The sequence below is a fragment of the Lynx rufus genome, unplaced genomic scaffold (assembly GCF_022079265.1).
Source record: "Lynx rufus isolate CCGP_SWC_20201006 ecotype Redwood Valley unplaced genomic scaffold, mLynRuf1.p SCAF_2, whole genome shotgun sequence".
NCBI lineage: Eukaryota > Metazoa > Chordata > Mammalia > Carnivora > Felidae > Lynx > Lynx rufus.
Genome location: NW_025814834.1, coordinates 59,557,746 through 59,572,680, shown reverse-complemented (window position 1 = coordinate 59,572,680; position 14,935 = coordinate 59,557,746). Strand labels below are relative to the sequence as shown.

The following is a 14,935-nucleotide window of genomic DNA, read 5'->3' as shown; positions in this document are numbered from 1 at the left end:
GATCAATATATTCAGCACTTTTAAATACAAAAATAGAAATATTTGAAATGACCTAGGCTGAGGCTGAACACTGACTCTTTTTGCTAGGTAAAGAGCCACAGCTCACGGACATATTCCTAGTGGGCACTCTTTAAAATCTAAAAGTGTAAATAATTTTTAGGACTACTTAACGTTCTTCATTGTATTCATGCTCCAAGAACTGATAAAATATGCTTGGAAACTCATGGATCAAAAGCACTCTATAAACTTACTGTAAAATTTCAATATTATTTAAAAACATCTCTACTATCACACTCTAGAATCCCCTGACTTAATAGGTATTTTGCTCAAGTGAGCAACCTTCTCACATAATCCTCTTCACACATCTTCAGTAATAAAAAAACTTCTAAAAATTAACTGGAGTTTAAAGATTCAAATTCTGATCCTTGTAACTTCAAAATAATTGTACATTCCATTAATTTCTATAATTCAAGTAATAATGCCTATTTCACATCACAAGCTTAAGTCTCACATTTAGGAAAGAAAACTCTGCCTGTGTTTCTATGTGTATCTAAGAGTTGTCCTATGCATTCAAAGATATTATTGACAGTGTCAGACTGGGCCTGGAAAACAATGGAAATCTTAATCTTCACCCCCACTGGAAACACATGGAAAGTAACTGGATTTTTCATTTAAAAATATCCAAAATTCAGTCATAATGTTAACTTTTCCTTTCCTTTTCACTCTGCCCTTATCATGATTTAGACCTACACAAACTCAAAACATAACTTTTTCAACTAACTCGTGCCACGGTTACCAAAGTATGTCTTACATTATCATTTTCAAGAATCTTCATGTAAACTCACATTTTTAATAAATCAAAATATTCTGCACTGCTTTAACTGCGGAAATAAAAACAAGGTTTGCAAAATGGGATTATTACAATTAATGTGAATCAATGTGGACTTAGAATTAAAAGATTTTTTTTCAAAAGTTTTATTTAATGAGCTCATTTTCAGGAGAAAATCAGTCATCTGCTAGGGCCTCTACTCCTCCCTTTTCAAGTAAATATCCCTTCTCCCAATAATTTCAGTGTCTGAGATCAAGAATCTGTGAACAAAAGGTGAAGAAAAATGAACCACACAGATTTTTCTTACCCCATACCACTGCAAATATTTTAAATGCATAGGAATACAACAAACTCAAAAGAAAAAAAATAGTGTTTTATTAACTACCACACTGTTATAATACACTTTAAACGTACAATAAGGTAGCCTTTAAGTTTGAGGTGGTCTTAAGAATAACAAATGAACAGAATTCCAAATTTTGAAATAGGTGAACTGCTGCAGTTATAGGTATACATTTAGGAAAATTGTATAGCTCTTACAAGACCAGCAATGAAACTTTATTTTGTACATTTTTTAATAATTGAAAATATAAACAATAATTAAAAAATAAAAAGAAAATACAGCATAATAAAAAACATACATTTCTCAATTAAATGTACTGGATACATATAAATTTTAAGGGAAGAAGCAAAAAAGGAAAATGGTTGATATTTAAGTGCAGACTGACTACCTAGACAAAAAAAAAAAAAAAAAGACTTAAAAAAATATCATAAACCTCTAGTTTTCTATGACTAATATCCATATGGTTGGAGTATCGTCACTATGGAAGTGATTTTATGTTTGCATATGTTATACTTTACTGGTAATTTACATGATGGCTTTTAAGGCCCTGGCAGACATATGGTTTTTGGAAACAAGATTGGATTTAAAAAAAAAAAAAAAAAAAAAAATCACTGCTAAGACGCAATACACCTTATTTTTTTTTTGGTCCTCCAATATTCAAGAAAAGGGATAATTCACTTTAACATTTTCTTACCACCCAAATGCCTCAACCTATACATTTTAAACTTTTTTTTTAAACATTGGTTATATTGCCCAACTTCGTTATTGAAAGAATATTAACAAGACATTATTTTGGCAAATTAAATCTTAAACATGGCTTTTCAACAGGATTTTAAAAGGTGACTATCCCTAGAGTTCCATGTTAAAATGTAGTTTTCAAAATCTTACAAGAGTAATGCTTAAAATATTGTACATAGTTAACCTAATTAAAATAATTAGCTTCAAAATGACAAATTGATAAGCTAAGTAAAGCCTACACTATGTAACATTTGCTTGGAAACTTGATTTGTCAGTTATGCATAATAAAAATTCCAGTCATCAAGAAAATTACAAAAATTTTTTTATCATAACATGATTTCTTTCACCCACCAACTTTTTTTTTTTTATCTTACAATAGATAAATACCAACATGTTCTCATTTTTACACTAAACCACACAGGATTGATGCATTTGGTTAGACTACCATTCGCATTGTTAAATTCAATTTTCTCTTTATATAACTTGGTAAAATTTCATTTCTTCTAGATTCCAAAAGTACCTACAAAACCCATGCAATTTTACCATTTTTAATATACTATGGAATATCATACAAAGTAAGGCATTTCAGTGTCATGTATAACCAAGTTACTGTCAATCCAAAAATTTTTGCACATCAATAAAAAGATATCTAAGAACTTAGGAACAATATTCTTCTCACTACTGTATAAAAATAACCACAATGAATAAGTATTTGTGTAATATTTACTCCATTGTCTCGTTTCCAGAAACTGTGACAAGCTGTAAAGGTATTTCAGTGTTGGTAAGGATATCCTGATTGCTGGTGGTGGAAGTATTAACAGTTCCTATCCCTGAAACAGAACCTTGTTGAATATTTGCAAGGATAAGTGTTGTTCCTCCTGCAGTAATCAAAGCATCGTCTCGTGCAGCTTCCACAGATGCCAGCACTGTACTGCTAGAGTGAATACCTTTTTTATTCTGATGTGTTTTAATATGTTTGGCAAGGTGGTCACTTCTCATAAAGCGTTTTGAACATTCTGGACAAACAAATTTCTTCTCACCTGTTAAAAAGAAATTAGGTTACTTAGTTTTTTAAATTCAACATGAATAGACTGATCATCTGCTGAGAAAGAAAATAAGCCAACACTGACAGAGACAGGAAGCAGAGTTCAGTTCCATTAAAAGTGTATTCGTTTCGTGAGCGGTCCTTGCAAGATTTCTCACATAGAGTACTCTTCCCTCAAAATAAATCTGTCCTCTTTACTTCTGAATGAAAAGTGATCTTCGAAGTTATAGACTGATATCTGGATACGACTTGAATACCTCAGCTATGCCAATAGTTTGTTTTGAAACATCTGTTAGAAGACACCGTACAGCTAAAAAATGACCATCTGCAAAGAGCACACTGTTTTAAGCTATATTTAAGGTATTATTAGCATGTCATATCCATGATACTAAACCTTTTAAATGTGAATTCAAGGAACTACACAGGGTACTTAAGATTAAAGCAAAAACATAGCCTGTGCTCCAATAAGACTGATAATCCCAGGAATAATGGAGATGGCTAGCTGATGTGATTTTAGCTGGAATAGTCAAGAGCAAGCCTGATATACCATGATGTTATAGTTAATTCAAGACCCTGATGCCTAACTTTATTTCCCCAGTATGAATAAAATCCTTTTTTTAAATACAAAAGACTGACTGAACTTCTATTATGTTGAAGACAACTACAAAAGAGAATTACTGGAGGAAAAGGCAAAAGGCAAATCTAAAAGGAATCCAGAGAGAAATCAAGTAGTAAACAAATCTTGTATTTTGTGATTCTCTTCAAAATTCTTACCTATCTCCTCTTATTTCAGCACCTCCACCTTAAGTAGGTCCTCATCAGACCTCACGCCTGAACTATGCTGCAGTGACACCCTAAGTCATTCCCCCTCTCCTATCCAGTCAGTCAATGGCAGACAAATCTTCCTTAAATACCAAATCGTATCAGTGTGAAACTTCACCATGACACTAAGTGGTACGGAAATATAAGAATAACTTGCAGATTATGAAATAGATCCTCTACTGCCTAACTTAAAAGGACCTCCATAACATAGCTCAATCCTACTTAACAGATATGTGCTATATAGAATCTCACCTTCACTCATGGCAAATGGTCTCTCACCTCTTCTATTCACATATCATTCTATTCTTCTGGGAAGGTATTTCCCAAAATTTCTTTTGGAATTAATCCTGAGAGATGCTCCATGGAAAATGGCACAACAATCAAAGGAGGCTGGGAAATGCTACACATACTACATCTCCCAACTTAAGAGATGCACATTCTTAATGTTCAATTAATGGTCCTAAGAGGTGTTGCCTTGAAGGTAGCTGGACTAAACCCTGTTTAACTCAGTGTTTCTCACATTTATTTGATCATAGACTTTTTTGTCCCCTTTTATGTTACTCCTTTTTATATCCTGATCAAATTCCACAGAGGAAAATTCTGTTACCAGGCCACTTTAAGGTCCCAGCCCACTGCCCAACAATGTCTTACTATCCCATGCAACACTGATCTCTGTCTCTTAAGTATACTTGACCTATTTTCTTATTTTTTTGCTGCAACTTGAAACAGGTTAAGCTCATCTGTCTAACCTGACAAATAAGACAGAAAATAAGTAGCACATGTAATATATATACTACTACATACTTCACAGGTTATTTTATATATTTAAAGACAATGTAGAAGGTGTGAAAGTAGAGTGAGAGCTTATTTGCTTACTCTAACAGAGAACCTGGATTTGAATCCAGATCTAGGACAAACACTTTCATTTCACCATGCTTCTTCCTTCTAAGCTTTATTGTGACTATAAATATATATTTTTCAATTCTTCAGTGTTGAGCATAGACTGATGAACACCTTGACCATTATATGGTAGCAGGAGAAAACTCTAAGATACATTAAATTAGGATTTAGTTGGAGTCACTCCTAGGCTCATTTCATGTAACAACCCCACAATACCATGAAAAACAATCAAACAGAAGAGTTCTTCCATCAATAATGCCCTGGTTATTCCTCATTGAAATGTTTTTTGCTTACCTCACAGATACTAAAACGAGAAAAGGTAAAATACTTCAATTTATCAGAAAAAAAAAGAATTATTCTTTAGCATGTTGAAGAAAAATACAGATCAAGAGTAAAAGCAGACAACTAATTTAAAAGGTTAACATAATAAACAAGAATTGCATAAATGTGGCTTAAGACATTAAACAACGTTACAGCAAAACAAAAAAAGCTAACTATATATAAAAAAAAGCTAACCAAAGTCTGCATAAAATAAAATGTTATTTTACAAGATAAACCATATTGGCTTATTTGGAATTACTGTTCTTAAATTGGTATTACTGAAGATAAAAATTGAATGTAACTAGTCATATTTTAAAAGATTCAGATCAGTAAGATGTGGGGGGGGGCGGGAACTTCAAGATACTATGTAGCCCTATAAGTCATTTTTTTTTCAGTTAAAAGTAAATATTAGTAACCTGTATGTGTTCTTCTGTGCCTCTGTAATTCATCACTTCGAGTAAATCTTTTACCACAGAACATCCAGTTACAAACAAAAGGACGCTCCCCAGAATGCCAACGCAGATGAGCTCTCAGATGTGAGGTCTTCCCATAGACTTTACCACATCCTGGTATATGACAAATGTGTTGCTTCTTTTTTCCAAGATTGGTACCTCTAAAAAACACACAGAGAATAATATATACTTCTATGGAAATATTCAAGTAAACATTACTACTTCTATATTCCCAAGCTGAATTTCAAATCGAAGACATTAACGCCATGAGATCAATCAGAAACCAAGACCATTTAAGATCAATTTAAATTTAAAAAAATGTGTGTGTGTGTGTGTGTGTGTGTGTGTGTGTGTATCTCAAACATGTAATATCACATTATTAATTTTACTTCAGATTTAATGTGATTGCTGTCCAAATGTAAACATGCTCAAGAATTATATAATTTAAAAGGACATTTCATAAAGACAGATTGTACAAATAAAGCTACTTAAGTATTCTGTCAGAACCATTCACAAATTCAATGCATAGGCCCAATCCATGTCCTAGTGGTATAAGAAACTAAATAGTCTCTTCAAAGTCACAATGTCAGCTAATTTAAAAATTAAATAAACCAAGAAATGACTACATAACCAATCACAGGTACAATAAAAACGATAGGCACCTTAAGCAGACTTTAAATTAACATGACTTAAGCATATTTATTCCTTTATTTGTATAGCCACACCCTGAATATACACGGAGACTTGGGAGAAAATCGTAAAAAAAAAAAAATCTAGACAAAGCTACTGTCATAGCTCCCTTAGCACTACAGAAAATAAATATAAATCAAAATTATCTTTATAGTTAAAATTCCTTTCATATTAACCATGCAAAGATACCCCAAATTACACATCAGAGATAGAATAAAATACAGTTTCTCCACAGCATAAAATTTGACATTTGTTACATTTCAGTATTTGATACCAAGAACAGGGTTTGGGAGATATGTGCTTAGATGAATGAACACAGGTATTTTAGCCTAAGCAAGAAGAAAACTTTTTTGATTCCAGAACTGATATTCAAATAGTATTGAACACTATAGAAAGTGTTATTTCCCAAGCTTTAAAAAAAAAAAAAATTGGGCTGGTTACTAAATAAAAATGAGTTTATAAAAAACATGACACTTTAGACTCACTGTCAAAATCATATAAACTCTGCAATGTTTCTGAGATTAAAAAAAGGTACATTTAAGACCCCCCGCCCCGACTTCCCCTCCTCCCCCAATCTCACAGTCTAGGTATATAGCCTGTAAACTGTCCATAAGCCTGAAAATCCTCCTTTATATATTATACCTAGCGTTTTTCAATTTTTACTGGAAAAATGCATATTTCCCCACATTTATATTTTAATGTACTCACACTCAGTAGCATGTGAAATTGCCATAGGACAAACAGTGCTAAACGGTGCAGTGCTGGCTGTTAGATGCCATAGGTGTTCTGAACAGGGAGACATCAATGTGGGCTCCAGTAGTTAGAGAAGGCTTCGTGGAAGAGGTGGGTAGGATTTAGATAGAAAGGAGGGAAGGCATTCCAGGCAGAGGAATAGCATAAGTAAAGACAAGGAGGAGTCATGCTGTTGTCTTAAGGGCAAGGACGTCATAATCTAACACAATTCTAGTTTCTGCTCCAGTCCACCCCCAATTTCTATAACTCTCTTCCAAGAGCTGAGTTGAGTGAAACAGGTTTTTCTGGCTCATCTGCAATGCCAAAGTATTAACCAAAGCCAATATTTCATTTAATTTAGTTTTTAAAATTTATTTTATTCTTACACAGCCCTAAGAAAAAAGAGTAATGTTTGTGGTTATTGGTGTACAAACCAATTTCACATATTGTGTTCACCATAGCAATTTCACAGAGAACCCAATTCAGTTCACTCTTGTACTCATGACTTCTTGCCTCTATGCTAAGTGTACCACTCAGGTGAATCCATGTGCTTTTATAAACTCAAAAGTGCTAAATACTTTACTAACTAAGCAAAATTTAGCTTGAGAGCACTAACAAAGCACAAGATTGTAACAAATTACAGCAACAAATCTGGGTTCTCAAAGAACCAAAGAGCCCGGGAGAGGTATTTTCAATTGAATTATAAGAAAATGAGAAATACTATTTGAAAATGGGACAGGCATCTGGGGGGGGGGGGGAGATGGGGACAGGATGCACACAAATATATCTAATTTAAGGGAAAAGCCTAACACCCGGGTCCAAATTTCTATTTAAAAAGGAAATTTTATTCAAGATAAGATCTAGATATGTTAGATATGGATTTATGACACGTGATGTGAAGGAAAAGAACTTTCTCAACAAATAAATATAAAGGTAATAATAAAAGATTTAGTCGTAAGTTTTCTTCTTGATTTATGTAATCAAACCACTAACACCTATACCACCTAGAAAAAACAAACAACTTTGAGTTTCTATTCCTAATTGCCTAAACTTATTCTCAATAGTTTAACAATGCCAAGACAGAGTGACACAATAAATAATGCTAAATTCTCAGTATGGGAATTAAGAAAAGTGTAGTAAATCAAGTACTTTCTTTTGCTTGGAATGGAAGAAATAAGACACCAACTGAAATTGCTGACAGATTTTGCAAAATAACTTAATTTTTAAAATATGGACTGATGTTTAATCCACACAAACCCCACATAACAATAATGCTTTTAGAATTTATTCTACTTTATTAAAATTACCTGCCTCTTCCACTAGAGTAAAAAGTTTCTGAGGGTTGGTTCTGCTTAATAAATATTGGTTAAATGCCCAGATGAATACAATTTTTAAATATTTAACTATATTTTACACCTTGCTCAAGAAGGTAAACAAAATTTTGTTCTCTGAATATTCCACTTGATATATGTGTATTTTTAAGAATATAGCTGAGGGAAAAAAGGCCAATATTCTAAAATTTTTAAAGTACTGCCCACCTCACCTTTGCAGAACCCTTTAGAATGCTCTGGATTTACTATATGCTATGCTTCTACTAATTAGATGCAACAACTATCAATGATACAATTTTGCCTGTCATGTATGTATCAGTTGAAGTTTGTTCAAATGAGCTCTAAGAAACCATAGTTTTTTTTCTTAAGAACTTCCATTTTGATTGCTTAGAATAATTTTAAAAAACGAACTCACAAAAGTTCTAGAAAAAATAAGTTTTTTTAAGGTATTTCATAAAGACTGATTCACTAAAACTTTTGTGCATAAAACAAAGTTTGCAAAGTTTTAAGTGGTGGAACTCTTCTTTTACTTGTATAACAATGCATTATACAAACCACTGACAAAGTTGAAAGGCAATGTAAAACTAGGAAAAAATATCTGCACATATGACGGTTAAACACACGAATTAACAGATTCACAAAAGACAATTCACAAAAGAAATCTTAAAATGGTAAAATAACACACCAAAAAATGTTCAATCTCACAATGTAACAAAAAATATACTAAATGAAATAATAATGAGGAACTATTTTTCATACCAGACTTTAAAAGGTATTAAAAAAATGATGAAATCCATTGTTGGCAAGGGTGTGGGAAAGCAGATACTTTCATACACCACTGGTAGGAGTCTAACTTGAAACAGATAGAAAAGCAGACAATTCCCTTCGATCCAACAATTTCACTTCTGCCAACTTACAGTGATGAAGTAATCAGACAAAGGTGCAAAAATGTATGTGTAATATTAGAATGACAGCAATAAACTCTCAAAAAAGATGTTAAATTCTTACGCATCCATACAACAGTATTAACAGCCATTAAAAACTTGATGTAGACTCTATACAGACTTGGAAATATGGTCACAAAAATTTTCAAAATAAGAGCAGACATGTAAACAGTGAGAATGATTCCACTTTAAAAGATATGTAAAGTCTGAAAGGATCTATACAAAAATGTTATAATGGTTATCCTGACATGGGGTAGAAGTTTGGTATTGTTTTAATATTCTTCTAGATTTCTGAATTTTTATGAGCACATATTAGTTTAATAAATACAAATCTAAAGGAAGTTCATTTTCAAGAAAATGCGTTAAGTAAAATATAGGCCAGATCTTGACCCTCAATTAGATTGGACTTTCACGAACAAATTTATCTTTAAAGTTCCTCTAAAAAGGAGAGTAAATTTCAGAAAAGTTATTGTCTAAGCAAACTTATTTAAACTGGCCAAAACATGTCAAAGAATAAATAATATTTCAAACAAATAATTACCCAGTAAATAAAAATACCTAAGGATCTGATATAGAAGCAAATCCACTCAAGAGGTAGTAAGTACAGTTTAGTGGTTAATGCTCTGGAGTAAGAAACTGGGTCCAAATCCCAGCTGCATGTTGCTCTTAAGAATCATTCAACCTCTCTGTGCCTCATTTATAAGACTTTCTCACATCTAAAACTCAGTAAGCCCTCAATGTTAGCAGTTATTAGTCATTGTTACCATCATTGTGAATGGGCTGGCCAATGTACAAATCAACTAATGACACCAACTCGAAGGCAGATAGGCTCTATTTCTATTAGCTTAAGCTCATTAACTGTGTTAATAGTATATTTTGTCTATTTATGGCATATTTCTGAGAGAGATGTGTTAAGGCTTTTCACTATGACTAGGGATTTGATTAGTATGTCATTAAGAGTCGTATCAGTTTCTGCTCTCTATATATTTCAATGTTATGGGGGGAAAGTATCGTAACTATTAAATCTCCTTTGGTGAAAACTTCGTATTATTAAGAAACCTACCCCTATTTAACCATGTGATGATTTTCACCCTGATCCTTCGTTGTCTGAAAGTAACACTGCTATCCAAGTTTTCTTGTTAACATTTGCCTAATAAATCTTTTTCCACCCCTTCAACATTCCTGTGCCAATTTATCTGAGATGCTCCCTATAATTAACATAAGGCTGGATTTTGTTTTTAAAATACAATCTGAGTTTCAAAGTCTTAATTATTAAGCTTAATCCATCCACATTTAATATAATCAGTGATCTGTTTTGAGTTTTTCCTGTCATGTTATTCTGTCTTAACATTTATTTTTTTAAAGTACAGAATTAAAATACTACAGTTCCACTTTCTTAAAAAATTCCATCATTAAGGCTTATTATTCATTTCTGTTGAAAATAGAAAATGTTTATGCTTATCAACTATTTCTGAACTTATTTTTATATAACTGCTATTCTCAAGCTAAAAATCAACTCTTTATCTGTATTTAGGCAAATCTCATTGCTGGTTTGCAAATAGGCTAATTTCTCATATGGGCCTGTTAAATGGCATCTGTTACATTTCTTTTTAAGGCAAATTAAGTAACTTTAGTTTTAAAAAAGGCACTTCGATCTGAAAATTCTATCTTACATATTCTGTCCCCTAACTTTTTCTGCCACACTCATACAGACATACACACAAAATGATCATGTAATGAGAAATTTCCCATAATTAAGTGATACCGCATGCAGTATTTCAAAAATTAGGGTGATGATATTAGCAGTGTTAAAAAAAAAAAGAGTATGTTTCATGTGTGCATACCTCCCACCACCTTCTTTACAGTTGGGACAGGTGCAAGCTACCCTTCGAAGTCTTTTTCCTTCTTGATGTTGTTGGTCCCCTTCTTCATCTACCACCTGCACTCTTAAGTGTGTTAGATCATTGGTATTCAATGTAGAATCACCACTGAGCTGCCACTCTTCAGGATCAGGTTCTTCTTCCTTGATCCTAATATCTAAAGAAAAAAGCAAATACAGATGAGAAGCAGCCCACTGGCCCAAAAAGCATGAGATGTGAGCCTCTCTAAGGTAAAGTGAATACTATGTAAAAGTCAAAAATCATGTCTATGGAACATAACCATTGGTCCTAAACATAATCATTGGTTCTCATTTCTATCTTACTCTAAATATCAAAGAATTCAGCCAAAAAGAGAATAAAGCCCAGCATGAGAGCTTGCTTTTTAAAAGATTTATTAAGAAAAGTAATTTTCATATGTGGAATTTAAGATACAAAACAGATGAACATAAGGGAAGGGAAGCAAAGATAATGTAAAAACAAGGTGGGGGACAAAACATAAGAGACTCTTAAATACAGGGAACAAACAGGGTTGCTGGAGGAGCTGTGGGTGGGGGGATGGGTTAAATGGGTAAGGGGCATTAAAAGGAGGACACTTGTAGTACTAGGTGTTATACACAGGGGATGAATCACTGGAATCTACTCCTGAAATGATTATTGCACTACATATGCTAACTAACTTGGATGTAAATTAGAAAGAAAGAAAGAAAGAAAGAAAGACAGACAGACAGAAAGAAAGAAAGAAAGAAAGAAAGAAAGATAAAGACTTTTTTTTTTAAGCAAGCTAAGGCTAAATCACAAGCAATCTGAAACTTCAATTATATACTTGTTCAGCTAATCAATAAATCCAACAGTCAATTCAGATTGGAGCAAATTCTAAAACCCTTCACAGCCTATATCAATCGTTCCTATCAATAGGTACTATGTGAATGCAAAAGAAGGGATCATTCACTTGAAACTGTTACTCACAAATCTAACCTTTAAATTAAGTCATCATAACTAAAATATAATGGCCACGATGTCACTATGGAAGGAGACAGAAATATGAGAGACAGTTTCTATTTTCAAGGAGTTTTATTACAAACCAGATTGGGAAACAAAATGAGGAGGCAATGGTAAGGAAGAATGGACATGGCAGGAAGTTGTGTCATTTTCTCAGCAAAGCCAAACATCTTTATATCGATAATGATACAATATCATTTTCTACATGAAAACGAAGAGGTTTTTCATCTCAGAAAACTTTTTTAAAGAAACAATACAGGATTTAAAACAAACACTGAATATAACCATCTTCGGTAAAGCAAATTCTCACAGATTTTTATTCTGATTTATGTAGTAAACCAAAAATCTTAATGGAAAATTATTATTTTAAATCCAAATTAGTCACTAATAATTGGGGCAAAAATAGCTTTAAAAAAATCAAATGTGTCTTGTAACTGCTGAATTTAAACTAATGAAAACTAGAATGTATAACCAACAACCAAGAAAAACACCTCAAACAGTGTAAAACTGGTTTATTTTATCAGGATAACCACAACAAAGTATTGGGGGGGGGGGGGGGAGTAGGAAGAAAGGGAAGCATGGCATGGGCAACAGGGTAGAGAGCGGTGCCATTCACCAAAATAGGAAATACTGGAGAAAGACCAAGTAGAATTAAAGAAGGACAGTTAATGAGTTCAAGGTTCAAGACCATGGAGTCTGAACGAGTACAGAAGCAGGACCTATACCTTTGGAGCTCAAAATAGAGGCAAGTGCTGGAGATACAGAAATTATCGGTATATATACAGTGATGGGAGTCTTTCCAAAGAAGTAGGTTAGATCACTCCACGACTATAAAGAGGATGAGAAAAGAAAGTAGCCAGTGAGGAATACAAACATTTAGGGAACAGGCAAAAGAGGAGGAACCTGCAAAGGAAATTAGTATCCAGGAAAATGTGCTACATCAATGAAAGAATGTGTTTCAAGAAAGAAAGGAAGTGGTCAACATCAAATACTGCAAATAAGTTAAGAAAGAAACTAAGAAAGTGGGCAAGAAGTGCGAATGTGTTTAATAACAAGTACAGATAAGTTTTTCAAGAAGTCTGGTTTAAGAGAGACAAAAATATGGCAATAGAAGCTTGAGAGGACCAAAGAGGAGAATTAAGGGGAGGGAGTGTTTTGTTTTATTTTTAAAGACACAAAAAACTTGAACATGTTTAAATGCTTATGAGAAAGATCTATTACAGAGAGACTGGTTGAAAATACAGGATTTTGAAACCCCTAAAAAGTGAGGAGGGGATGATGACCCATAGAACCTACAAGTTCAGCTGATGGAGCACAGCCACAACTCCCTCTACAAGCACATTCGTTCATCCCATAAGTAATTAGCTGCTATGTGCTGTGAACAATGCTAGACTCCAGATGCAGAGAGAATTCGATGGCTAGAAATTGAAGGAAAATTGGTTTCTATTTGCTCAGTGAAAAGATGAAGAATTACACTATATATAAAATTCCTCCAAATACAAAACATAAATGTGTACTGACTTCTGTTCCTTTATAATCTGATGTCCATCTGTATCACTATGACCAGATACGTAAGTACTTGCACAAATATTGCATAATACTAGCTTTGTAAGTTAAACAAAAGACACAGTACATGGATACCACATATCCAGAGTAGAGTAAGTTTGAAGTCCACACATGAGGCAGTTTATCAGATGTTTTTAAAGCTGCTCATCTTACATTATTTGTGATGAGGCAGCAGGTAAAAAGGAGGACAAAATACTAATATCAAGGATGGATAAAGCAGTCTAGAGAGACAGAAGACTTGAAGACACCAAAGAGAAGAAAAAAAAGCAATTGATGAGAGAGGGCAAGAATGAAACGCAACTTGACTGAGGGAATGAAGATATTATATAGCACGTTCCTGCCCCCCATTGCTAGTTCTCTTACTGGAACCTACAAAATATGTTTAAACATTGTGTCGTGGACATAAATACTCACAATTTAGTGTCCTTTCTTAATGAATCTGAATACAGCACAAGCAAAACAACTTCACATGTAAATTGAACCCATTTTGTCCACCAACCAACCTTCTCCTGGCATCTCCTTTAGTTGACAGCATTACAAGTCACCTAATTTTTCGGACTATCAACTCTAGCTGAGTCCTGTCAGTCCACTGCCAGCCTCTCATCTTCCTCTTTTGCTAATCCATCTTCTCCACAGCCTCTAAAATGTTCTTCTTAAATAAAAATCTAATGACATCACCTTCCTGATAACCATACTTACACTAATTCTCTATTTTCTACAGTATAAAGACCACACTCATTAACTTGGTATTCAAGAATGTTCTCAACCTGGTCTTCCAAACCTCACTATTAAAAACACTGAAATTCTCAGGGCTCCTGGGTGGCTCAGTGGGTTAAGCATCTGACTCTTGATTTTGGTTCAGGTCATCATCTCACAGCTCGTGGGATCAAGCCCCACACACATCAGTGGGAGCCTGCTTGGGATTCTCTTTCTACCCCTCTTCCACTTGCACTCTCTCCCTCAAAATAAATAAACAATAAAAAAAAAAAAACACTGAAATTCTCACCATTTTCAGAATACATGCCCTCTCTCAATGTCACTCCCTTGTGTGTGCATCTTGCCTGGACTGTTTTCTATCTCTTTTCCTTTTTCATCGAACTAACCTCTATTTATCCTTAAAGGCTACTTCAAATGTCATCTCTTTTATATATACTTATGGTAGAATTATATTTATGGGCTCATACATCCCTTTAGATATTGAGTGCTTCACTCCAAAGTGCTCAGAAAATACAATCTGACTAAATGAACAAAAACTTCCCTAAGGAGGAACTTCCAATATAGGCAATAATCTACCTGGAGAGACTCTGCCCTCTGCTTCTCTATGCTCCTTCTATCTGCAAATAATA

At 33.6% G+C, this 14,935-nt stretch overlaps 1 protein-coding gene across 1 annotated transcript in view; it reads right to left on the bottom strand.

Annotated features, from left to right (window-relative positions):
* Positions 1-1,181: 1,181 nt before the first annotated feature.
* Positions 1,182-14,935, bottom strand: part of SP3 (Sp3 transcription factor) — a 59,136-nt gene continuing 45,382 nt past the window's right edge. Inside the window, exons 5-7 of the mRNA XM_047086038.1 lie at positions 10,989-11,181; positions 5,412-5,608; positions 1,182-2,947 (exon numbers count right to left, since the gene is read on the bottom strand). Coding sequence (XP_046941994.1) covers positions 2,631-2,947; positions 5,412-5,608; positions 10,989-11,181 — 707 coding nt within the window. The 3' untranslated portion in view covers positions 1,182-2,630. The remainder of the gene's footprint in view (positions 2,948-5,411; positions 5,609-10,988; positions 11,182-14,935) is intronic.